Genomic DNA, 25093 nt, shown 5'->3' on the forward strand with positions numbered 1-25093 from the left:
CATTTGAGCTTGAGTACTGTGGGTATTATGCTCATATTGATAATTGTGCTTTCAAATGGTGCCGGAAGGTGGTATTTTTGTTTACCTATGCAATATACATTCCTCATCTTCCTAAGTGGTCTCAAATTTTCATTAGTGCATTTCCTCCCTCATACAGTCACATGTTTGGGGGAAATTTGCCTGCTAGTTCCAAGGGTGAGACCAGAGTTACTCTAGATCTCACGCAATAATCCTATGTCCCTAGCCACAGTCATTGGTTCAAGATTGGGCCTGAGTCTTTATATCTTTGAGCCACTAGATCAACTAACCTAAAGTCTCCTCTACCTCTGGGCTCTCAGTTATATAAGCAAGTATCTTTCCTTATCGTATACACAAAAGTGGATTTTATTTTCTGTTACTTGTAGCTTTGTTACTTACTGCTATATATGTTTTTGAAGATATGTTATCGGGTGAATGTAAGTTCAGAATTTGTAATCTTCTCAATACATTTTCTTTTATGGTTTGATAGTAGCCCTCTTGGTTGCAATTGCTTGATGTCTATTTTGCCTGATAGTAATACAAATTAACCATGTTGCTTTCAGTTTTACTGACCATTGGTATTTTTTACCATCACTTTATTTTCATCCTTTCTGACAGTCTACTCTACCTACTTCATGAACTACTGAAACACGTTCATAATGCCTGCATTAGACTGTTCAGACTGCCAAAACAAAAATACCACAGACTAAGAGGCTTAACAACAGAAATTTGTTTCTCACAGTTCTGGAGGCTGGAAGTACAAGATCAAGGTGTGAGCAGGGGTGATTTCTTCTAAGGCCTCTCTCCTTGGCTTGAAGATGGCCATCTTCTTGCTGCTTTTTCACATGGTTGTCCCTCTTTGTATACACACTTCTGCTGTCTCTCTGTGTGTCCTAAACTCCTCTTCTTATAAGCACACCAGTCAGATGGGATTAACGTATCCCCTAACAGCCTTAAATTCACTTAATCACCTTTTAAAGGCCCTATCTCCAAATCCAGTCACATTCTGAGGCACTGGTAGTTAGGGCTTCAGGATATGAATTTTGGGAGAACACAGTTCAGTCAATAACAGAACCTAATGTTAAGATGACGTTACCATAGAAAACAAGAGAGCAGAGGCAGGAGCAATGATGCGGAGCAGGCAGGAGGATGGTATGTTAGGCTTTCATTTTCCTATAGCTTCTCCAGTTCCTAAAATTCTCGAATGGCCAATGAATCCCAGGCATTTGACTGAGAAATTTGCATTGCTACTACCTCAGCCTGGACCTAAGGGATGGGAACTAGTATTCCACACTAGTTAATAGCTCAGCTTAAAATCTAACACTTTCCTCTTATCAATAGATCTGCTATTTTCTTCCAAGATACTTGACCCTTCTTAACCTCAGCTTCTTAATTAGATACAGAGACAAAATAATTAGTCATACAACTCCAACTGTGAGAATTAAATGAAATTGAGATCTACTTCTGCACATAATCAGGGCTGATTGCTGGGTGGAAGGTTTGGAAAGCTGTTTCCTCAGCCATTTATGCACAGAATGTTCGGGCGCATTCTATTCTAACAGCTCTATGTTCTAGGTCATGCCACAGCATTGTCAATGAGACATGCAGAAGGGGAAGAGTTGCGTCTGTGCACTGGGGTTAGACCTTTTGGGGCCCCAATTATCTCACCAAATACCTCCCTTACTATTTAGCAACCAGAGCCACTATTTCGACTCCTAATCTTCAGGAAGACAGAGACATTGTCTGAATTTGTTCATGGTCCTATCTTCCCTTCTTAGCACTAAGCTTGACATGCACTAGGTGCATGAATGGATGAATAAGTGGATGAATGATAGTTATATTCCACACATATATCTTTCTTCTCTGACAGTTAGTAGCCCCTGGCAGCCCAGGTTCGATCCCCGGTCGGACATCTAAAACCCTGCAAGCCACGCAGCACAGCTAAAAAAAAAAAAAAAAAAAAAAAGATGGATGCATTATGTTGAACACAAATTATAGCTCAGTGAAGTTGGTTTTTAATATGTCTTTGTATCCCTTCCAGAATCTAGAGCTGTGTCATGCTCATATGTGGAATCAACCTGTATTTTCAGATTGAACTGTACAGTTTGGCTTTTTCTGTGTTTGCTTGCATGCTTGTATTTTTTGTTTGTTTGTTTGTTTTGGTTTTTTTTTTTTGCGACAGCCAAGAATATTCTCAGGATCTCCTGACTTATACATCCAACCACATGCTCCCCACCCAGATTTTTCATAGGCTCCACAAACGACATGGTCAAAACACAACGGTCAGTTTCCTGGCATTGCACCGAAGCTGGTCTTCCATTCATTTCCCCATCGAAGAAAACCACCCTAACCCAGCTGCAAAAATCCAAATTCCAAGAGACACACTTAATTCCTCTCTATCCCTTACCACAAACGTGGACTTCATCAACAAGTTCAGTACTTCCAAGATACATCTCATCTCAAACCCCATCTCTCGCCTTCCATTGCTACGACTGTGGTCTACGAGGCTGTAACCTCTCACTGTCATGTGTGTAGTAGCCTCCTAATCTTGTCTCTTGATCGTACAGTTGCTCTATTTCAGTCTGTCCTCCAAGGAACATTTAGAATGAGCTTTAATAAGGTAGATTATAATAATAATTCCCTTCCTTTCAGAAAGAATCCAATGGCTCCATCATAATAAGAACAAAACCCAGAGTCCTTCCCATGGCCCACAGGACCTTCTGTTATTGGGCCCCTCCTACCATTCTCACCTCATTTTCTAACACTGTTCTCCCAATACACACTGCATACAAGCTGTTCCTTAAAACTGCCAAGCTTGCCCATATCTTAGGGCCTTTCATCTTGCTCTTCTCTCTGCCTCAAGCGCTCAGCTCCTATATCTTCCCACTGCTGACTGTGTACTTCTTGTTATTTCCATATTAAATCTAAGTTACGTCTTCTGAAAATCCTTCCTTGCCTTCCCCACCCTAGTCATTCTCTGTCACATTTTCCCATATTATTTTCTTAATGGCTCTCAAATCTTGAGTGTATCAACCCCTGTAGAATGTGAGCTCCATGAGAACCATGACCCTGTCTGTCAGGTTCTCTGATTTATCTCCAGTGCCTATCACAGTGCCTCACATATCACTGGTAACCAATAAATATTTGTTGAATGAATGACTGACTGAGTGAATGACGTAGATTAAGCATGCTAAGTTGTGAGGACTCAGGCATAGTCTGGGACATGGGATTTGGGAGGATGGGAGAGTGAGCTCAGGTGTCTCTGAAGCAGCAGTTTTGTTTGAACCCATGAAAACTGTGGTTGGAAAACTGGGTAGAAAGAACAGGATAATTGAGGTAGTGCTTCTAGCTGCCTTGGGTATGAAAGTGTAGCATATGTTCTATACCTATTCTCCTTCTTTCCTAATAAAAGAATCCTAAATTTATTTGCAACAGTAATGTTTCCAGTAAAAGACCACATTTATAGCCTCCTTTGCAGCCAAGAATGGTCACATGACCAACTTCTACCTAATGAGGTGATGGCAGAAGTGTTGTATAGTAGTTCCAGGAAGGTAGCTAAAAGGGAGATGAATGTCTCAGACCATGGTGTTTCTCATACCATCTGTTGTGGACTGAACTGTGTCCTACCCAAATTCATATGTTGAAGCTTTAACCCCCAGTACCTCAGAATGTGACTGTGTTTGAAGATAGGGCCTTTAAAGAGGTGATTAAATTAAAATGAGGCCATTAGGGTAGACACTAATACAATATGATTGGTTTCCTTATAAGAGGAGTTTAGGACACATAAAGAGATACCAGGGTGTGTATGCACAGAGGGACAGCCATGTGAAGAAGGAGTAAGAAGGAGGCCATTTGCAAGCCAAGGAGAGAGGCCTCAGAAGAAACCAAACCTGTGGACACCTGGATCTTGGACTTCCAACCTTTAAAACTGTGAGAAATAAATTTCTGTTGTTTAAGCTACTCAGCCTGTGGTGTCTTGTTATGGCAGCCATAGCAACCTAATACACCATCTGATAAGGTTTTCAAGTTTGACAGCTCATTAGAATCAACTGAGGTGAACCTTAAAGATACTGATGACTAGGCTTATCCCTAGAGGCTCTGATTCAGCTGGTTGAATCTGAGCATTCGAGGGGATCCTAATGGATATCCAGAGTTGAAAACCACATGTCTAGGAGAATAGTTTTTTGCACTCCATTGAGCAGGCTGAGAGAGGTGAATCTAGCATCATTTAGAAGGCATCCCCCGGTATCTCCCTCCTTCCACTGTTTTTCCTCTACCCCATATCCTCCTTCTTTTTCTGCCCTATCCAGATCTCCACAGATGGACCCAGAGATGCCCCCATCTCTTAATCCTGTTCCATATCCAAGTTCAGTCCTAATTTGAGGAACATTTAATAGCTTCAGCCCCACTTCTGCCCTTCCTGTCAAGAAAAGTGAGTCTCGAGGGGCCTCACATTCTCTTACTCTGCCTGTTAGCCAGAGCCAGGGCAGCTCTCTAGAGGTAACTTCTTGCCTCTTAATCCAATTATAAAATGGATGAAAGACATGAACAGAGGGCAAATAGGCTTAGGAAAAGCTATTCAACATCTGTAGCCATCATGCAAATGCAAATTAAAAGCACAATGAAATTTTAAACCCACCTATTAGAATGGCTGAAAAAAAGTGACAAAACCAAATGCAGGCAACACTGGATAAACTGAGTCACTCACACATTGCCAAAGGGAATGCAAAATGGTACAGGCCATCTGGAAAACAATTTGGCAGGTTTTTCAAAACAAAACATGCGATTACCAAATGATACAGCAGTTGCACTCTGGGCAATTTACCCAGAGAAATGAAAATTTATGTTTACACAAAAACCTTTACATGAAGTTCATCACAGTGTTACTCACAATAGTTAAAAAGTGGAAATAGCCCAGATGTCTTTCATCGGGGGAATGGGTAAGCAAACTGTGGTACATTCACACCGTGGAATCCTATTCAGCAATGAAAAGGAACAGACGATAGACACACTTTACAACTTGGATGGATCTCAGGAGAATTATGCTGAGTGAAAGAAATCCATTCCTAAAGGTAGTGTACTATATGATTCCATTTCTATGACATTTAGGAAATTATAATAATGTTTGACAGAGTTTAGGGATGTGGGATCAGGAAGAAGGTGGGTGTGGCTATAAAGGCTAACATGAGGGAAATGTGTGGTGATGAAACAGTTTTTGATCTTGTTTGTGGTGATAGTTAGAACACCTACATAGCTGGTAAAAGTGCATGGTATGATATATATAAGTATTATGCACAGGCGTTCTAACGCACAAATGAGTGCATGTAAAATGGCAAAATCTGTCTTTAAAACTTTGAACTCAAGGCATACCAGAGAGAGATTTGCTTCCTTCATAAAGATATGTATATTCTCATTAGGAGAAAGAATGAAAAACACCTTTCCACAGTGCCTGCCTTAGCCCTAAGGCTCAGCCAGCCCCTGCTACTGAGTCTTGACTTTTAAAGAGCCCTTGAAGAAGTGTTTAGGGATTCTTCTTTTTGCTTTCTATTACTGGTTTCTAATTTGATTCCATTGTGGCCAGGAAACACACTCTGCAATATTTCAATTCTTCTTTTTTTATTTATTTAATTAATTACTTTATTTAATTTTTAATTTTTTTTTTTTTTTTTGCGGTACGCGGGCCTCTCACTGTTGTGGCCTCTCCCATTGCGGAGCACAGGCACCGGATGTGCAGGCTCAGCAGCCATGGTTCACGGGCCCAGCCGGTCCATGGCATGTGGGATCTTCCCGGACTGGGGCACGAACCTGAGTCCCCTGCATCGGCAGGTGGACTCTCAACCACTGGGCCACCAGGGAAGCCCCTATTTTTATTTTTTTAATATATTTATTTCTTTATTTATGGCTGCGTTGGGTCTTCGTTGCTGCACACGGGTTTTCTCTACTTGCGGCTAGTGGGGGCTACTCTTCTTTGCAGTGCACGGACTTCTCGTTGCAGTGGCTTTTCTTTTTGCGGAGCATGGGCTCCAGATGCACGAGTTTCATTAGTTGTGTCATGCAGGCCCAGTAGTTGTGGTGCACGGGCTTAGTTGCTCCGTGGCATGTGCTCAACACAATAAAGGCCATATACGACAAACCCACCACAAACATCATTCTCAATGGTGAAAAACTGAAAGCATTTCCTCTAAGATCAGGAAGAAGACAAGGATGTCCAGTCTCACCACTATTATTCAACATAGTTTTGGAAGTCCTAGCCAAGGCAATCAGAGAAGAAAAAGAAATAAATGGAACCTAAATTGGAAAAGAAGAAGTAAAACTGTCACTGTCTGCAGATGACATGATACTCTACATAGATAATCGTAAAGATGCCACCAGAAATCTACCAGAGCTAATCAATGAATTTGGTAAAGTAGCAGGATACAAAATAAATGCACAGAAATCTCTTGCATTCCTATACACTAACAACAAAAATCAGAAAGATAAATTAAGGAAACATTCCCATTTACCGCTGCAACAAAAAGAATAAAATACCTAGGAATAACCTACCTAAGGACGTAAAAGTCCTATACTCAAGAGACTATAAGTCATTGATGAAAGAAATCAAAGATAACAAAAACAGATGGAGAGATGTACCATGTTCTTGGACTGGAAGAATCAACATTGTGAAAATGATTATACAACCGTAAGCAATCTACAGATTCAATGAAATGCCTAACAAATTACCAATGGCATTTTTTACAGAACTAGAACAAAAAGTCTTAAAAGTTATATGGAGACAAAAAAGACCCTGAATAGTCAGTGCAATCCTGAGGGAAAAAAACCGGAGCTGGAGGAATCAGACTCCCTGACTTCAGACTATACTAGAAATCTACAGTAGTCAAGACAATATGATACTGGCACAAAAACAGAAATATAGATCGATGGAAGAGGATAGAACGCCCAGAGATAAACCCATACACCTATGGTCAACTAATGTATGCCAAAGGAGGCAAGGATATACAATGGAGAAAAGACAGTCTCTTCAATAAGTTGTGCTGGGAGAACCGGACAGCTACATGTAAAAGAATGAAATTAGAACACTCCCTAACACCATACACAAAAATAAACTCAAAATGGATTAGAGACCTAAATGTAAGACCGAACACTATAAAACTCTTAAAGGAAAACATCAGAGGAACACTCTTTGACATAAATCACAACAAGATCTTTTTTATCCACCTCCTACAGTAATGGAAATAAAAACAAAAATAAACAAATGGGACCTAATGAAACCTAAAAGCTTTTGCACAGCAAAGGAAACTATAAACAAGACAAAAAGACAACCCTCAGAATAGGAGAGAGTATTTGCAAGCGAATCAACAGACAAAGGATCAATCTCCAATATATATAAACAGCATATGCAGCTCAATATTAAAAAAAGGAACAACCCAATTAAGAAATGGGCAGAAGACCTAAATAGACATTTCTCCAAAGAAGACATACAGATGGCCAAGAGGCACATGAAAATCTGCTGAACATCACTAATTATTAGAGAAATGCAAATCAAAACTTCAATGAGGTATCACCTCACACCAGTTAGAATGGGCATCATCAGAAAATCTACAAACAAGAAATGCTGGAGACGGTGTAGAGAAAAGGGAACCCTCTTGCACTGCTGGTGCGAATGTAAATTGGTATAGCCACTAGGGAGAACAGTATGGAGGTTCCTTAAAAAACTAAAAATAGAATTACCATATGACCCCGCAATCCCACTACTGGGCATATACCCAGAGAAAACCATAATTCAAAAAGACACACGCACACCAATGCAGCCCTATTTACAACAGCCAGGTCATGGAAGCAACGTAAATGCCCATCGACAGATGAATGGATAAAGAAGATGTGGTACACATATACAATGGAATATTACTCAGCCATAAAAAGGAACAAAATTGGGTCATTTGTAGAGACGTACATGGACCTAGAGACTGTCATACAAAGTGAAGTAAGTCAGAAAGTGAAAAACAAATATCATAGATTAACACATATATGTGGAATCTAGAAAAATAATGCAGATGAACTGGTTTGCAAGGCAGAAATAGAGAAACTGATGTAGAGAACAAATGTATGGACGCCAAGGGGAGAAAGTGCGGTTGGGCGTTGTGGGTGGTCGTGGGATGAATTGGGAGATTGGGATTGACATGTATACACTGATATGTATAAAATAGATAAGTAATAAGGACCTGCTGAAAATAAATAAATTTTAAAAAATATATTGCCGTTCCCCTTTTGAATATGGATAATGAAATCTTGGAAGAGTTGATGTGCCTGGCCAAGGTCATGCAACTTGTGGTACCACTAAGTGGTAGAGCCATAAAACCAGGGATCCAGTCTTAAGTTATTTGATGTCATTACCCCATCTACTGACAGATGACATTGTACTGCAAAAATTAAAATGGCCATGGCTGGTCTAATTCTTTATCTACAATTAGAGTATAAGAAAAAAATGTTCGTCTTCCCTGGTGGCGCAAGGGTTAAGAATCTGCCTGCCAATGCAGGGGACACAGGTTCAAGCCCTGGTCTGAGAATATCCCAAAGCCACGGAGCAACTAAACCCATGCGACACAACTACTGAGCCTGTGCTCTAGAGCGTGTGTGCCACAATTACTGAGCCCGTGTGCCACAGCTACTGAAGCCCGCACACCTAGTGCCCATGCTCCGCAACAAGAGAAGCCACTGCAATGATAAACCTGTGCACCGCAATGCAGAGTAGCCCCCACTTGCTGCAACTAGAGAGAGTCCACGCGCAGCACCAAAGACCCAACACAGCCAAAAATAAATTAAAACAAAAAGAAAAAGTGTTGAAGAAAGGAAACAGGAAAAACAAAAGTAAACAAAAGCAAAAAAAAACAAAAAAGAAAACAAATAAACAAACGAAAAACCCAGAAAAGCTATGATCAAATGCTAAGTGTCATGAAGAAAAGTAAGGCTTGTCTGATAAGTTGACAGAGATGTGAGTTTAGTAAGGAAGGTGTTATAGGGCTATCTGGGGCAGGCTGTTACAGGAAAACACATAATTGTAGGAGAACATGTTTGGTGAGTTAGGGTTAGAGGCACAGAAAAGAGGCTAGTGTGGCTGGAGAAAAATTCATTCAACAAATATTCAAGTATCCACTGAACCAGGCATTACTATAGGCACTTAGGATATGTTAATGAACAAACCAACAAAGATTCCTGCCCTCCTGGAATTTATATTTTTCCATCAAGTGAGATGGCCAATTTACAAAATTGCATATGGATAAAGTGTATTGTATTCCAAAAGGTGGTAAACAATTGGGATCAGAAAAGGAAGCAGACAGGGAAGAAGTGGAAGCAAGAGTCCAGGGAGAGGGTTGGAAACAAATACTATTAGCTATCCTTGCAATTGATAGTAGAGTTATTAGTGGGTGGCAGTTTTCTGCATTACGTTGCTTTTGTCAAATATCAATGTAAATGCTATGCTGGCTTTACTGCACAGAGGCAAGAATACATTTTTCCTATGTTTTGGTGGGGACTCGACTGCTTGTTTAATATAGTGGATCCCCAGGGACACTAAAGTCTGATGGCTTTTTGTCATCATTGGCCACTCGTGTTTTTTTCTTTTTCTTTTTTTTTTTTGCGGTATGCAGGCCTCTCAGTGGTGTGGCCTCTCCCGCTGCGGAGCACAGGCTCGGGATGCGCAGGCTCAGCGGCCATGGCTCACACGCCCAGCCGCTCCACGGCACGTGGGATCTTCCCAGACCAGGGCATGAACCCGTGTCCCCTGCATCGGCTGGTGGACTCTCAACCACTGCGCCACAAGGGAAGCCCGCCACTCGTTTTTAAGTTCACACCCTCTGTTGTGTAGACTTTCAATTTGGACGTCAGTTCTCTAGGTTTGAGACCCGGCCTGGCAGTAACCCTGGCCAGGCGGTGCCCATGTGACAAAGAGAGACACTGTGCCAAGGAGATGTAGGAGGGTGGCGCTGGCGCCTGAGAGGAACCCTCTCCTGCATAAGGCTCTCTCCCCTCGGCCCTCTGGGTGGGGTCGGGAATCTGGCCCCTCCTCCCAGTACAGAGTAGATTGAGTGATAGGGGGTCACGTGACCTGAGCTGCACCAATCCAAGTCCTCTTCCGGTGAGCTTAACGTTGAGAGGGAACCGTTAAGACGCCCAGTTCCGGAAACACTGAGGCTTCTCCGCTCCAGGCTCTGGAGAGGGAGGAATCTGCTCCTACTGCTGGGGTCTTGGACAGCTCAAGTTTTTTCCAACTCTTGTTCCAATCAGGTAAATTACAACAGCATTCTTTCTATAAATTACGCCTCTATTGACCTAAATTAAATTACCCAGGATCAAGGTTTGGGGGTTAATAAGACAGGCAATCGAACGGATTGCTGGGTCCACTGTCCTGTCCATTCTCCATGCGTTCCTCTTTCCTCAGGTGTGATTCGCTTCAGTTGTGTGGCTAATCATTTCCTGCTCTCTGTTTAAAATCCCTCGATCAGCCTTCTGCTTCTTAAAAAAAAAAGTTGGGGCTTCCCTGGTGGCGCAGTGGTTGAGAGTCCGCCTGCCGATGCAGGGCACAGGGGTTCGTGTCCCGGTCAGGGAAGATCCCACATGCCATGGAGCAGCTGGGCCCGTGAGCCATGGCCGCTGAGCCGGCACGTCCGGAGCCTGTACTCTGCAACGGGAGAGGCCACAACAGTGAGAGGCCCGCGTACCGGGAAAAAAAAAAATTGTATTTCTCCTTTGCACCTCAGTTTTGTTTGCGGTTTGTTTTGATATCCCAGACTTTAAGTTGTAGGTATTGAAATGTATGTCTCTCTCTCCCCCCACCCCCACCTCTCTGTCTCTCTCTGGTCTCTCTCTCTCTCTCTCTCTTTCTCTCTCTCTCTCTCTCTCTCTCTCTCTATATATATATATATGGTATTTCATTTCTTTTATACTTAAAATGGTTATCTTCTGAAGAGCAGATAAATACTCATCTACATCTTGGAGATGACTGCACTTTTATTTATTTTAATGGGCTCTCTAAAGCAGTTTTAAATAGTTTTTCAATGGATGATGCGGCATGAGCATTTATCCATCCTCCTAATTGTATTTCAATTAGTTAAACTCTTATTAAACAATGTCGTTTATACAATAACCATTCCTTTAACCAGTGATTTTTTTCTTTATTTTAAAATAATTTTAGGTTCACAGAAACTTTGCAAGTAGTATAGAAAGCCTTCACCCAGATTTCCCTAATGTTAACATCTTATACAGCCAAAGAAAAACTATCAAAATTAGGAAATTAACATTGATGCAGTACTATTAACTAATCTACATACTTTATTTGAATTTCACCATTTGTCCCAGTAATCTCATTTTTCTATTCCAGCATCCCATTCTGGATACCACATTGCATTTGGCCATCATTTCTCCTTAGTCTCCTCCAGGCTGACAGTTCCTTAAGCTTTCTGGGTGTTTCCCAATCTTGACGCTTTTGAAGATACTGGTCAGGTATTTTATAGAATGTGTGTCAACTTGGGTTTGTCTGATGTGTTCTTGTGATTTGATTGAACTTATACATTTTTGGCAACAATACCTGTTTTATTCTCCTCCCCTTCATCCCATTGGTGATGGAGGAATTTCCACCCTAGTGTTATGGGGGTGGCTGAACACACGACACCTGACACTGGACAGATACTATCCAGAGCAGCTTATTAGTAACGTTTACTCACGGCCTGGGGAGGAGGACACCACTGGCCAGGTAGAGCCCCACAGGAGTCATTCTCTGGAAGAGAGTGAACAAGCAGGGGCTGTGGGGGGCAGTCTGTAGTAGCAAGAGGACGAGGTGACCCTTGGTTCACATGGGAGGATGTGATTGGCTTGTTTGAATACTTCTGTGAGCTGGTAGGGAACTGAAACCTGATAGTCAGGGGCGAGCAAGCACTGTGGCTAGTTCCCATGATAAGGCTGGTTCTTTGGCTAGGGGACCTTCTTCCCGGCAGCACAAAAGGGGAATGGGAACTTGTGGTTAGTCCATTTGAGACCCTCTGGGTTTTCCCCCAAATGTCAAGGCATACATGTCACTGTGCCTTAATTTTAGGTCTTATACCACGGCGCTGCAAAAGCGATTCTGTTCCTTGCTCCAAGCATCATGTGAGGGGGTACATGATGTCCATATGTTGTATTAATGATGATATTCATTTGCAACACTTGATTAAGGTAGGGACAACTGTGTTGCTCCATTGTAATAGTACTGTTTTCCTATTTGTAAGTAATAAATATCGTGTAGGAAATACTTTCAGACTATGAAAATATCCTATTTCTTCTCAGACTGTTATTCACGACTTTTAAAATCCATCTGTTGATCTTGCCTACAACAATTATGACTTAATGGTGACTTTCTATTTCCTTATTCTTACTACATTGGTTCATTGGAATTCTGAGGAGCTGTCTTTTCTCCCCCATTTATTTATTTATAAATTATCAAGTTGTTTATAAAACTTGTTTTATTTCAAATTATTGAATCAAATAGCTAATCAAATTATTTGTCAGTATTGAATCATGAATAACTATGTTATATTGTGACTTATAATCAAATTAAATCATTATTTAGTTTCTTGAATTGTTCCAGCTTTGGTGACTGCAAGCTCCTTTTGGTGGGGTCTGTGTTCTTTCAGCATGACCTGATCCTTTTTTGTGTACTTCCTTGCTGGCATTGTAAGGTATTCCTGTTCATCTTGTGTTTTTGTCCCCACCACGGCCCTGAAATCAAAACACTTCTGCAAAGAGCCATGTTTCCTTTTCTTGGAAAATGACATTTGGAAACCAATATCTCAGTGTGTGTTCATTGCTATTGCGGTTTCATTGCTGCTAAGTCCTCCCTCTCCATCCACAAATGAAGGAAATATATTGTATGTATATACTCATACTTACAGATACTTCTCAATTTCTCTACCTATATGTATAGATATTGAAAGCCAGGAGCTCATACTGATACTTCTTATTTTAATCCATTGTAGCCTTGTTTGTAACTTCTTTGTCTCACCTGGCTCTCCTTATCTTCAATATTTACTTACTTGTTCATTCCTGATATATACATGAAGTACTTGCAGAAAGGCTACCCAATACGCCTGTTAGAAACAGATTTGATAACTTGTGTTTGTGTACAGTTCTTTATGTCTTAGGCCTCAGAGGATGCAGTCAAAGAACTACTATTTCCCTAAGTTGCTTAGCTTAGCTATTTTCTTTCTCACCTCTTCAGCTGTGGTTAAGACATTCATTTGTAATATAGTTAGGTTAATTTGTTGGTGTTTGTATTTGACTTTGCCTCCTCCCCACATCTTAGTTGATTTTAATTTTTTATTTAATTCTGGGGTATGTGAAATATTACTGTGATTCAAAGAGTCAGGGCTGCACAGAAACATCTATTAGACAAGTGTCACTCTTTCCTCATGCCTTCTAAGCCCCTCCCATTCGCCACTTATTTCCCACACTCCCCCTGTAGATAACCAATCTCGTTAGCTTCTGGTTTAATCTTTCCTGTATTTACTCTGCACAAATGAACTGATACATATATGTGTTCTTATATTCCCTTGTTTATTAAATGAAGGATGGCATTTTATAATGCTCCTTTGCACTTTTCCTTTTTCAGTTAACAGCATCCCATAAAAAAACTCTTTATGCCATAGAGGGCTTCATTGTTTTTTTGTTTTTGTTTTTGTTTCTCTTTTTATACAGCTGCATTGGACTCGGCTGACATATGTAGGGGCATTTAACTGGTTTTCAACATTCTGCAACTACAAACAATGCTGCAGTGAATAACCTTAGGCATAAGTATTTTTGTGTTGGTGGAAATGGATCTTCAAGTTTTATTCCCAGCAGTAGTATTGTTGGGCCAAAAGTTAAGTGCATGTGTATTTCTGTTAGGTATTTCCAAATTTCTCTCCAGAAGGGTTGTACTGGTTTTCACTCCCACTAGCTACTGTGACTGTTTCCCCACAGACTCACTAACAGAACATGTTGCCTTACTTTTGTGACCTTTGTTGATGTGGTAGGTGAGAAATGATATCTCGGCATTGTCTTAGTATGCACTTGTCTAATTATGAGAAAGTGTGACTCTATATTTTGAGGACTGTTTTATATATTTTTTGTGAATTATCTGTTCATATCTTTTCCCATTTTTCTGTAGAAATATTAGCCTTTTGTCCTTCAATACTTCAGAGTTCTGTATATACTTGGACTATTATTCATTTGTCCGTGAGGCATGTGCAAATACTTTATCTCAGTTTGTCAATTGCCTTTTGACTTAGTTATGATGTGTTTGCCGTACATTAAAAAAATCCTTCGTAGGCACATAGATCATTGTTTTCTTTCATTGCCTCTGGAAATTTGAGTCACAGTTAGAAAGCCTTTCCCTACGCTGAGGTTAAAGCAGAGTCCTGCCATATTTTCTTAAAGATTTTGTTATGGTTTCATTTGTTTAGATTCCTAACCCGTTTACAGTTTATTTCTGTGTATGGTGTGTGATATGGATCTACACTGATTCTTTTCCCAAATGTCTCAGTTGTTCCAGCATCATTTATTGAACGTCCATCTTTGCCTCAGTGATTTTAAATGCCCTTTCATCATATACTGAAATTTCCATATATTATTCTTGTTTTTCTGGGTTTTCTATTCTGTTTCACTGGACTATTTGTCTACTCATGTACCAGTACCACAGTGTTATAATTACCGAGGCTTTATAGCATGCTTTAATGTCTGGTATCATTACTCCCCATTTACAGGTTTTCTTTTTCACTTATATCCTGGCTATTCTTGCATGATTTTTAAAAAATATATTAATTTTATTATCCATTGATCTAACTCCATAGAAACATTTGCTGGTATTTTTGAGATTATATTAAATTTATACATTAGTTTAGGGAGAACTGACATCTTCTTAATGTTGTGTTATTCTATCCAAGAACATTGACCAATGTCTTTGTACTTATTCAAGTTTCCTTCTATGTCGTTCAGGAGTGTCTAAAAATTGTCCTTGCATAGCTGCTCTCATTAAGTTTATTTCTATGCATTTAAGCTTTGTTTTTGCTATTGTATATGGAATTTTCTCTACTAAAGTGTCCTCCAGCTGTGTGTGTGTGCGCACACAAAGACCATTGACTTTTGTATGTAACTCTATATCCTACTACCTTGATGATTTCTCTTATTGTTTTACTCAATCTGTCATTGTTTCTATAGGGCTTTTCAGGTGTACGGTAATATCTGCACACAGAGGTGGCCTTACTTCTTGTTATTCATTCTCAGAAATCTAATTGATTTCTCTAGTCAACTGACTAATGCTTGTAGTTGAAGACTGAACAGGAATGATATAATGGGCATACTTTTCTTATTCCTGAGCTTATTGGAAAACCTCTGGTAGTCCCCCACTAAATAAAATACTTGCATGAGGAATTAATTATATATTTTTTATCATGTTAAGAATGCGTCCCTCTTTCCCACTTCTTGAGGTTTTTCTTTTCTTAACATGAATGGGTGTTGAAGTTTCCCAAAGATTTGTTTGGCATCTGTGGTTTTAATCATATGATATTTGTCCTTAATTATATGACGATGGTGAATGATATCAATGGAATTCCTAATATAGAGCCAGCCTTGTATTAATGGAATAAATTGCACCTGATCACAGTATATTAGTTTCTAAATGTATTGTTGGATGTTTGCTAATATTCTATTTAGTATTTTGGTATCTACCTTTTACCTGTTAGCATCCTACTGGCTTCATATAAGAAGTTAGGGAAGTTTCCTTCCTTTCTAATGTTCTTACATAACTCATAGAGCTTTGGTACTATTTGATCTTTGATGGTTTACTAGGATTCACCTGTAAAACCATCTGAGCAAGGTGCTTCTTGGGGGTATTGCTGTAATAACTTTATTTCTTCTATGAAAATTGCCTAATTTAAGCTTTCTAACACTAGAATCAGAATTTTGGTAATTTGTATTTATCTAGGAAGTTACCTATTTCATATAGATTTTCAAGTTTATTTGCATAGAGGTTGGCAAAGTAATCTCCTCTTTTTTCTGTTTCAATGATTATTTCTCCTTTGTCTATTATTTTGTGTATGTGTGATCTCTCCCTTTCTTCCTTCATCAAGCCAGCTAGGGGTTTGTCCATTTTGAAAAACAAGATTTCATTTTTCTATTTTGTATCTCATTCATTTCTGCTTTTATGTTTTGCTTTCTTTAATTGTTCTTTTTTACCTAGTTGCTTTTGTTTTTTCATTTTTTGAGGCCATACTTTAATTAATCTTCATTCTTCCATTTTTACTCATAAAAGTGTCTACTGTGTGAATTTGCCTCAGATCACTGCTCTAAATGTATCCCATAGATGCCAATATGTAGTTTTTCAGTCAATCTTTTAAAAAATTTCTTTACAACTTCAGTTTGCATCTCTTCTTATATTCAACAGTTTTTAAGAGAAGCTTTAAAAATTTTTTTCAGGTGGAAAGGCCTTTCTGTTTTCAATTTTTGTTACTAACTTTTATAGCATTGGGGTTAGAGAGGATTGTTTGTACTATTTCTACTTTATAGAAATTAATTATCTAATCTCTGTGAGATAATTATGATCCATTTTTGACAAGAATATATTCCCTATATAACATTATTGATTAGCTTTCTCTTTTTTTATATGACTTGATCAGCCTTAGACTGAGTTTGGTGTATTAAATCTCCTACTGTTACTGTTTCCTGTTATTATTATTATTTTATCTACGTCTCCTTGCATTTTCGCTTTATAAAGGTGTTTGTTTGTTATTGGTTCATAAATATTCCTAAGGGTTATATCTTCATTGTGAGTTTTGGCTTTTATCATTAAGACATGTTTTTGTCACGTTTAATGCTTTCTTAAAATCATCCTGAACCACCTGTTTTCTTAACTTTACTCTCTGGTCTATGCATTTTTTCCTCCAGTATCATTTAACACTCACCTACTGCATTATGATAAAAAGTTTGTTGTATTTTCTTCTACTTCTCTACCTTCTCTCATTTTTAGTTGCAGAGTTTCTGTGGGTTTTTTTCACAGCATAAAACTTCTGTACATTAGCCTTCTCCCCTTTCCCCCACCTTCATTTTACTATTGTATGTAAAATACTCACCATTGGGTATTTTGGTGAAGTTTTCCTTCTCATCGCAGTGGGATCACAATCCCAGTTCCTCTTTTAGATTACTTGGCAAACATTCTGTAAAAAGAAGTATAGGAAATATTGTAAGTTCCTGGGTCACAGTGTCGCTGTCTCTCTACTCAACTTTGCTACTGTAGTGCAAAAGCATTCATAGTCAATACATAAATGATTGATCATGGCTTTGATCCAATAAAACTTCATTTATAAAATCAAGCAGTGGGCTGAATTTGGTTCGGTGGGCCAGTTTGCAGACCCCTGCTCTAGTAGCTTCCTTAGGAAGGGCTGAGGGGTGCAGAATTTCCTAAGTTTCTGCAAGTTCAAAAGCTTTTTCTGTAGGCTGTGATATTTAAAGGACACCCAAGTTGGTTATGAAATCTATGCTTCAGCCTTTCTTTTTAGTCAATCTCTGTCTTTTGATTTTTTTAAATATTCTATTTAAGGTGGGTTTCATATCCTCCAATGCTTGCTTGAGTATAATTAATTTTGTTTGGAGTGTTGACTTCCACTCTTTTTCTCCTTCATGGTTGTTTAATATGTATGCACTTTTGTTCCCTCATCTATTTTTTTTTTTTTTTACAAAGCTTTGTATGGAATTCCCTTCATTCTGTTCATCTGTATGATACTGGTTTTTTCGACAAGATTCCTAGTTTAATAATGTGAAATTTTGTTAGTATAGCAAAGACCAGATCCTTTTTTATTTTGTTTGTTTGTTTTGGTGATGAAGGGAGAAGTCCTGAGTGCTCTGATTTTGCGGTTCTCTTATGTCTTGCAAGATCCTTAATTTTCCCCTTTTGTTTATTTTCTCCATCATTACCCAAGCGCCAACGGATGCTTCTCCCTAACTCTTTGCCTTTCTTCTTCCCTAAGAGTTATATCTTTCAAAGACTGCACTTTAAATCATCTCTGTCCCTTCATAAGCTCCGATTTTGGAGTGCCTTCCCTGTAGTCCAGGCTCTCATATTCTAGGACACATTTTTGGTATTTTTAGATTTATTCTGGGCTTAGTCCTTCTGCTGTAGTTTTAGATCAGCTTTCAGCCCTTTTCCATCTTTCCTCTCTCTTGGCAGCTTTTCTTGGTCTGTCTTTTTGTTTTCCACAAAGCCTAGTAATGGGAGTGTGACAAATCTTATGCCAGGATTCATGATTTTTCTTTTTTTACTCACAATACTTTTGAATTTTTGGCCTTCTCCATTTTAAAATACTGATGAGGGTGTGGCTTTTGTGTAGATGTACATTTTCCTTCTTATTGGTTTGTATCCTTTGGGGAGAAAATAATATTTTTAACATCTTTATTAGAGTATAATTGCTTTACAATGGTTTGTCAGTTTCTGCCTTATAACGAAGTGAATCAGCTATACATACACATATGTCCCCATATCTCTTGCCTCTTTCATCTCCCTCCCTCCCACCCTCCCTATCCCACCCCTCTAGGTGGTCACAAAGTGCCGAGCTGATCTCTTTGTGCTATAGGGCTGCTTCTAACTAGCGATCTATTTTACATTAGGTAGTGTATATATGTCCCTGACATTCACTTTATCCCAGCTCGCCCTTCCCCCTCCCCGTATCCTCAAGTCCAGCCTCTAGTAGGTCTGCATCTTTATTCCCGTCTTACACCGAGGTTCTCTGACCATTTTCTTTTTTTTTCCTTTTTCTATTTTATTTTATTTTTTTTTGGTGGCTTAAAATGGCAGAAATTTATTCTTTCATAGCTCTGGAAGCCAAGTCTGAAATCAATATCACTGAGCTGAAATCAATGTGTTGGCAGGGCTGTTCTCCTTCTGGAGGCTCCAGGAGAGAATCCATTCTTGCTTCTTCCAGCTTCTTGTGGCTGCCAGCATCCTTTGGCGTGTGGTCACATCAAAACAACCTCTGCCTGTGTGGTCACATTGACATTTCCTTTTCTGTGTGTGTCAAATCTGGTTTTGCCCCTATATTTTAATTTATTTTATTTTTTTTAAAATTTATTTTAACATCTTTATTGGAGTATAATTGCTTTACAATGGTGTGTTAGTTTCTGCTTTATAACAAAGTGAATCAGTTATACATATACATATGTTCCCATATCTTTACCCTCTTGCATCTCCCTCCCTCCCAGCCTCCCTATCCCTCCCCTGTAGGTGGTCATAGACCACCTAGCTGATCTCCCTGTGCTACGCGGCTGCTTCCCACTAGCTACCTATTTTACGTTTGGTAGAGTATATATGTCCATGCCATTCTCTCACTTTGTAACAGTTTACCATTCCCCCTCCCTATATCCTAAACTCCATGCTCTCGTATGTCTGTGTCTTTATTCCCGTCTTACCCCTAGGTACTTCATGACCTTTTCTCAGGGTATGCCCAGTAGTGGGATTGCTGGGTCGTATGGTAGTTCTATTTTTAGTTTTTTAAGGAACCTCCATACTGTTCTCCATAGTGGCTGCATCATTTCTCATTCCCCCCAATAGTGCAAGAGTTTTCCCTTTCCTCCTCACCCTCTCCAGCATTTATTGTTTGTAGATTTTTTGATGATGGCCATTCTGACCGGTGTGAGATGATATCACATTGTAGTTTTGATTTGCATTTCTCTAATGATTAATGACGTTGAGCATTCTTTCATGTGTTGGTTGGCAATCTGTATATCTTCTCTGGAGAAACGTCTATTTAGGTCTTCTGCCCATTTATGCATTGGATTGGGTTTTTTTTGTTATTGAGCTGCATGAGCTGCTTGTAAATTTTGGAAATTAATCCTTTGTCAGTTGCTTCATTTGCAAATATTTTCTCCCATTCTGAGGGTTCTCTTTTCATCTTGTTTTTGGTTTCCTTTGCTGTGCAAAAGCTTTTAAGTTTCATTAGGTCCCATTTGTTTATTTTTGTTTTTATTTCCATTTCTCTAGGAGGTGGGTCAAAAAGGATCTTGCTGTGATGTATGTCATAGAACGTTCTGCCTGTTTTCTCCCAACTTTTATAGTTTCTGGCCTTACATTTAAGTCTTTAATCCCTTTTGAGTTTATTTTTGTGTTAGGGAGTGTTCTAATTTCATACTTTTACATGTACCTGTCCAGTTTTCCCAGCACCACATATTGAAGAGTCTATCCTTTCTACATTGTACATTCCTGCCTCCTTTATCAAAGATAAGGTGACCATATGTGCGTGGGTTTATCTCTCGGCTTTCGGTCCTGTTCCATTGATCTATATTTCTGTTTTCGTGCCAGTACCATACTGTCTTGATTACTGTAGCTCTGTAGTATAGTCTGAAGTCAGGGAGCCTGATTCCTCCAGCTCCAATTTTCGTTCTCAAGATTGCTTTGGCTATTCGGTGTCATTTGTGTTCCCATACAAATTGTGAAGTTTTTTGTTCTAGTTCTGTGAAAAATACCAGTGATAGTTTGATAGGGATTGCATTGAATCTGTAGATTGCTTTGGGTAGTAGAGTCATTTTCACAATGTTGATTCTTCCAATCCAAGAACATGGTATATCTCTCCATCTATTTCTATCATCTTTAATTTCTTTCATCAGTGTCTTATAATTTTCTGCATACAAGTCTTTTGTCTCCTTAGGTAGGTTTGTTCCTAGATATTTTATTCTTTTTGTGGCAATGGAAAATAGGAGTGTTTCATTAATTTCTCTTTCAGATTTTTCATCATTAGTGTATAGGAATGCCAGAGATTTCTGTGCATTCATTTTGTATCCTGATACTTTACCAAATTCATTGATTAGCTCTAGTAGTTTTCTGGTAGCATCTTTAGGATTCTCTATGTATAGTATCATGTCATCTACCAACAGTGACAGCTTTACTTCTTCTTTTCCAATTTGGATTCCTTTTATTTCTTTTTCTTCTCTGATTGCTATGGCTAAAACTTCCGAAGCTATGTTGAATAATAGTGGTGTGAGTGGGCAACCTTGTCTTGTTCCTGATCTTAGTGGAAATGCTTTCAGTTTTTCACCATTGAGGACGATGTTGGCTGTGGATCTGTCATATATGGCCTTTGTTATGTTGAGGAAAGTTCCTTCTATGCCTACTTTCTGGAGGGTTTTCTTCATAAATAGGTGTTGAATTTTCTCGAAACCTTTCTCTGCATCTATTGAGATGATCATATGGTTTTTCTCCTTCAATTTGTTAATATGGTTTATCACATTGATAGATTTGCGTATATTGAAGAATACTTGCATTCCTGGAATAAACCCCACTTGATCATGGTGTATGATCCTTTTAATGTGCTGTTGGATTCTGTTTGCTAGTATTTTGTTGAGGATTTTTGCATCTATGTTCATCAGTGATATTGGCCTGTAGTTTTCTTTCTTTGTGACATCCTTGTCTGGTTTTGGTATCAAGGTGATGGTGGCCTCGTAGAAGGAGTTTGGGAGTGTTCCTCCCTCTGCTATATTTTGGAAGAGTTTGAGAAAGATAGGTGTTAGCTCTTCTCTAAATGTTTGATATAATTTGCCTGGGAATCCATCCGGTCCTGGGTTTTTGTTTGTTGGAAGATTTTTAATCACAGTTTCAATTTCAGTGCTTGTGATTGGTTTGTTCATATTTTCTATTTCTTCCTGGTTCAGCCTCAGAACGTTGTGCATTTCTAAGAATTTGTCCATTTCTTCCAGGTTGTCCATTTTATTGGCATAGAGTTGCTTGTAGTAATCTCTGATGATCCTTTGTATTTCTGCAGTGTCAGTTGTTACTTCTCCTTTTTCATTTCTAATTCTATTGATTTGAGTCTTCTCCCATTTTTTTCTTGATGGGTCTGGCTAATGGTTTATCAATTTTGTTTATCTTCTCAAAGAACCAGCTTTTAGTTTTATTGATCTTTGCTATCGTTTCCTTCATTTCTTTTTCATTTATTTCTGATCTGATTTTTATGATTTATTTCCTTCTGCTAATTGTGGGGATTTTTTTTGTTCTTCTTTTTCTATTGCTTTATGTGTAAGGTTAGGTTGTTTATTTGAGATGTTTCTTGTTTCTTGAGGTAGGATTGTATTGCTATAAGCTTCCCTCCTAGAACTGCGTATGCTGCATCCCATAGGTTTGGGTCGTCGTGTCTCCATTGTCATTTGTTTCTAGGTAATTTTTGATTTCCTCTTTGATTTCTTCAGTGATCTCTTGGTTATTTAGTAGTGTATTGTTTAGCCTCCATGTGTTTGTATTTCTTACACATTTTTTTCTGTAATTGCTATCTAGTCTCATAGCATTGTGGTCAGAAAAGATACTTGATACGATTTTAAATTTCTTAAATTTACCAAGGCTTGATTTGTGACCCAAGATATGATCTATCCTGGAGAATTTTCCTTGAGCACTTGAGAAGAATGTGTATTCTGTTGTTTTTGGTTGGGATGTCCTATAAATATCAATTAAGTCCATCTTGTTTAATATATCATTTAAAGCTTGTTTTTCTTTATTTATTTTCATTTTGGATGATCTGTCTATTGGTGAAAGTGGGGTGTTAAAGTCCCCTACTATGATTGGGTTACTGTTGATTTCCCCTTTTATGGCTGTTAGTATTTGACTTATGTAGTGAGGTGCTCCTATGTTGGGTGCGTAAATATTTACAATTGTTATATCTTCTTCTTGGATAGATCCCTTGATCATTATGTAGTGTCCTTCTTTGTCTCTTGTAATAGTCTGTTTTAAAGTCTATTTTGTCTGATATGAGAATTGCTACTCCAGCTTTCTTTTGATTTACATTTGCATGGAGTATCTTTTTCCATCCTCTCACTTTCAGTCTGTATGTGTCCCTAGGTCTGAAGAGGGTCTCTTGTAGACAGCATATATATGGGTCTTGTTTTTACATCCATTCAGCCAATCTATGTCTTTTGGTTGGAGCATTTAATCCATTTACATTTAAGGTAATTATCGATATGTATGTTCCTGTTACCATTTCGTTAATTGTTTTGGGTTTTTTTTTATTGTAGGTCTTTTCCCTCTCTTGTGTTTCTTGCCCAGAGAAGTTCCTTTAGCATTTGTTGTAAAGCTGTTTGGTGGTGCTGAATTCTCTTAGCTTTTGCTTGTCTGTAAAGCTTTTAATTTCTCCTTCACATCTGAATGAGATCCTTGTTGGTTAGAGTAATCTTGGTTGTTGGTTTTTTCTTTCATCCCTTTAAATATGTCCTGCCAGTCCCTTCTGTCTTTCAGAGTTTCTGTTGAAAGATCAGCTGTTTATCTTATGGGGATTCCCTTATGTGTTACTTGTCGTTTTTCCCTTGCTGCTTTTAATATTTTTTCTTTGTGTTTAATTTTTGATAGTTTGATTAATATGTGTCTTGGCGTGTTTCTCCTTGGATTTATCCTCTATGGGACTCTTTGTGCTTCCTGCACTTGATTAACTATTTCCTCACATCCTTCTCTGGAGCTCCTTTAAGCAGCGCTCTTAATCCCCTCTCCTGGTGCACCAGGAAACAGAGAGGCAAGAAAAAGTCTCTTGTCTCTTTGGCAGCTCCAGACTTTTTCCTGGAGTCCCTCTCTGCTAGCCGTGGCACACTAGCCCCCTTCAGGCTGTGTTCATGTAGCCAACCCCAGTCTTTTCCCTGGTATCTGACCTCTGAAGCCCAAGCCTCAGGTCCCAGGCTCCGCCCACCTCGGCAGGTGAGCAGACAAGCCTCTCAGGCTGGTGAGTGCTGGTCAGCACCGATCCCCTGTGTGGGAATCTCTCCGCTTTGCCCTCCACACCCCTGTTGCTGCGCTCTCCTCTGCGGCTCCAAAGCTTCCCCCCTCCGCCACCTGCAGTCTCCGCCCACGAAGGGGCTTCCTAGTGTGTGGAAACCTTTCCTTCTTCACAGCTCCCTCCCACTGCTGCAGGTCCCATCCCTATCCTTTTGTCTCTGTTTTTTATTTTTTCTTTTACCCTACCCAGGTCCTTGGGGAGTTTCTTGCCTTTTGGGAGGTCTGAGGACTTCTGGCAGCATTCAGTAGGTGTTCTGTAGGAGTTGTTCCACATGTAGATGTATTTCTGATGTATTTGTGGGCAGGAAGGTGATCTCCACTTCTTACTCTTCTGCCATCTGGAAGCTCCTCAGGAGGAAATAATTTGAGGAAGGCAGCTAGGTGGTCAGCATTGTCTTCTGCTAACTTACCTCTGATTTCTAATGGCATTTTATCTCATGGATGTGTGTGTCTGTGTGTGTGTGTGTGTGTGTGTGTGTGTGCGCGCATGCATGCGTGCACACAAGTCCATTTTCATTCTATTCCTATAGTAGTGGTCACTTGAGTTGGCCCTATGGTTCACCACATACTTATTCAATAAGTATTTTGTCCACAGCTAACCCTGGAAGCAAACAAGTGACTATAGATACCTTCTCAGGATTTCTAAAAATTCTCCACTCTGAAGCAGGTTTTTGAAGATGGACCAAAAGACCACAGTCACCCTCCTTGAGCTTGCTGCAAAGAGTCTGCTGAATAATGAGCCTGCAACTATCCATGCCCTGGACGAAATCCCAAGAGACCTCTTTGTTCCATTGTTCAACGCTGCCTTCTCCGGTGGGCATAAGACGATCCTAAAGGCAATGGTGAAGGTTTGGCCTTTTCGCTGTCTCCATATTGGGTCATTGACCACACGGGAATCATACTATGACATCTTGGAAGCCATGATTGATGGTCTGCAGATCCTCCCTGCCCAGAACTCTTTCTCTTGGTAAGACTATGACCAGTAGAGACACAGGGAGTCAGCAGGAGTGTATGCTGTAGCCTGGGGCAGGGGAATACCTAACAGTCTCCCAATAGTAGCCAGTGGTGAATACTGCAGTCTTTGCAGAGCTGTCGGTCCTTCGGGACTCTATTGCCTTATAGAGTTGATTATAGAGTAGAGGTGTTTGAGGATACTATGAATGGATTTGAGTGCGATTACACAGAAGTGGAGTATGGGCATTGAGACAGGGAAAGACCGGAGGTGAAGGAGGGGGTGGGGAAAGGATGAAAGATGCTGCATTTGTGTGGAAAGAACTTCTT

General features: G+C 39.5%; 1 protein-coding gene across 3 annotated transcripts in view; it reads right to left on the minus strand.

Moving 5' to 3' along the window:
* Positions 1 to 17155: 17155 nt before the first annotated feature.
* LOC132417944 (selenocysteine-specific elongation factor-like) overlaps positions 17156 to 25093 on the minus strand; it is a 453767-nt gene continuing 445829 nt past the window's right edge. For 2 of the 3 annotated variants that reach the window (XR_009517956.1, XM_060001825.1), the window contains exon 4: positions 17176 to 17234. Coding sequence is in view for 1 of the 3 variants with exons in the window: in XM_060001825.1 (XP_059857808.1) it covers positions 17194 to 17234 (41 nt within the window). In the remaining 2 variants the exon portion in view is untranslated. Of the gene's footprint in view, positions 17235 to 25093 lie in introns of all 3 variants that reach the window. The other variant, XM_060001824.1, reaches the window with a different exon arrangement.

The sequence above is a fragment of the Delphinus delphis genome, chromosome X (genome assembly GCF_949987515.2).
Source record: "Delphinus delphis chromosome X, mDelDel1.2, whole genome shotgun sequence".
Classification (NCBI taxonomy): domain Eukaryota; kingdom Metazoa; phylum Chordata; class Mammalia; order Artiodactyla; family Delphinidae; genus Delphinus; species Delphinus delphis.